At 43.1% G+C, this 1,699-nt stretch overlaps 1 protein-coding gene across 1 annotated transcript in view; it reads right to left on the bottom strand.

Moving 5' to 3' along the window:
- Positions 1 to 1,187: 1,187 nt before the first annotated feature.
- Positions 1,188 to 1,699, bottom strand: part of DND1 (DND microRNA-mediated repression inhibitor 1) — an 11,325-nt gene continuing 10,813 nt past the window's right edge. The window contains exon 5 of the mRNA XM_019506549.1: positions 1,188 to 1,429. Within this exon, the coding sequence (XP_019362094.1) occupies positions 1,413 to 1,429 (17 nt within the window). The 3' untranslated portion in view covers positions 1,188 to 1,412. The remainder of the gene's footprint in view (positions 1,430 to 1,699) is intronic.

A 1,699-nucleotide genomic window follows, 5' to 3' on the forward strand; every position in this document is an offset into this window, starting at 1 on the left:
AAGGCAAAATCCATTCTACCTAGGGGAGTTCCAGAGGCTATTTTCTGGTATGTTAGCAGCAAAAGAACCAGCAAAGCACACACCACTTCAAAAGATGACAACATGATCTAGAAATTGCCTTCCAGGCTACTTTAATACAAACCTCTGATGATTCAGAGTGAATAGGTGAAGGGGACTCATTCATATGCAGCTGCACGGATTATAAAAGCCATTGGGGAGCAGCTGGAATTGACCACAAGTGCCATTACCTTATAGCTCCTGGGTCATAAATATTTTGTTTCATTAGAAAGGTGATCAGACATTTTTTGTTAAAAAGCAGTTCAATCACCGCATTGAACATAACCCTGCCATTCAAAGTACAAGGTGCAGGGATCCCTTTTATATCCTGCTCATGGCTCAGCTTAGTCAACATGCATGCCTGAAAAAACAAAAACAAAAAACAAAACTAGAGACCCCTAGACACTAAGGCCAACAGTTTGGGCCTGGACTCTTCCTAGGGCTCAGACCAGGAAGCAGGCAGTATTTCAGGTGATATTTCCCATTCAGAGTACAGTGCCTTCACTTTCTTCTGCAGGACAGCAGTCCAATTCTATTGGTCCAATGCCAGAAGAAAACTCAAAACATCTAAAATAAACAGAGCTTTCAAGAGAATTAGTCAAACTATATAAAAATAAACCTAGGGAAATGTTCAGGCAGGAATTTAACACAGAACAATCTTTAACCTCCATGATTAAGGGAGGGAAGTAGGGCCTTGATTACAGCTTCTGTGGGGTTGCAGTCCCTCCCAGGAACATTGGCCCCGGACTCCCCATTTCAGCAAGGTTAGATAAATCAAGTCCACACAGTCTCATGCAATGAACTGTTCAAGCCTCTCCCAAACCATAGAACAAACACACACTTTAAGAGAAGGAAAAATGACCCCCTCCACCCCCAAACAACTGAACTGGGCAGCATTTTTTTCTTCCTTTATAGCCTAGCATAGGTTGCCCCTCCAATATGCAAATTAAAAGTGCCAAATGCTGCCACCATCCTCTGGCTTGATCAGTTCCTCTGAGCAGAGGTGGAGCAGAGACAACACAGACACTAACCACCTAAACAATTTGTGCATAAAACAAACACCCTGATAGAACAAAACACAAAAAAAACCAAACAAACCCACAACCAAACCAACAACACCACCAAAAAAAAAACAAAAAACAAAACAAAAAAAAACCTTAACGTGACTAAGGAGGCAGGAATAGCCTCCTCAAAGAATGATTGTGTTCCTGTCTTGTAAGACCAGCTTACAAAACAAGTCCAAAATAAACAGCAGCCCCTTGCAGCACATGCCCACACACCAAAGCTGTCAACTTGCTTCCACAGGGTCACAGCAGCAGCAAAGGAAAGCATGAAGTTCTGTAGAAGCAGTCAGCCTAAAACAGTGGGTACCCTGTTGGGGAGAGAAAATAGAGTGTAAAGCCATTTCCTCTTACAGGAGTGATGCAAATCAGAAAATCCCAAAGTCTTCCCTTATCTCTGTATGACTACTCTTCCGAAAAGCAACATTTAACAAGCTACTTGAACTCAGTTTCCCTCCCCCCTGGCCTGTACCAGTACTTTCCAACATCTCATTCCTGTGTCTTGTTCATAGCTTCGTAGTTTCTAGGGTGGGAAGGGACCCGAGTAGATCATCTACTCCAACCCCCTGCCATGGCAGGAA

This window comes from Gavialis gangeticus, unplaced genomic scaffold (genome assembly GCF_001723915.1).
Source record: "Gavialis gangeticus isolate Ggan-Ray unplaced genomic scaffold, GavGan_comp1, whole genome shotgun sequence".
NCBI lineage: Eukaryota > Metazoa > Chordata > Crocodylia > Gavialidae > Gavialis > Gavialis gangeticus.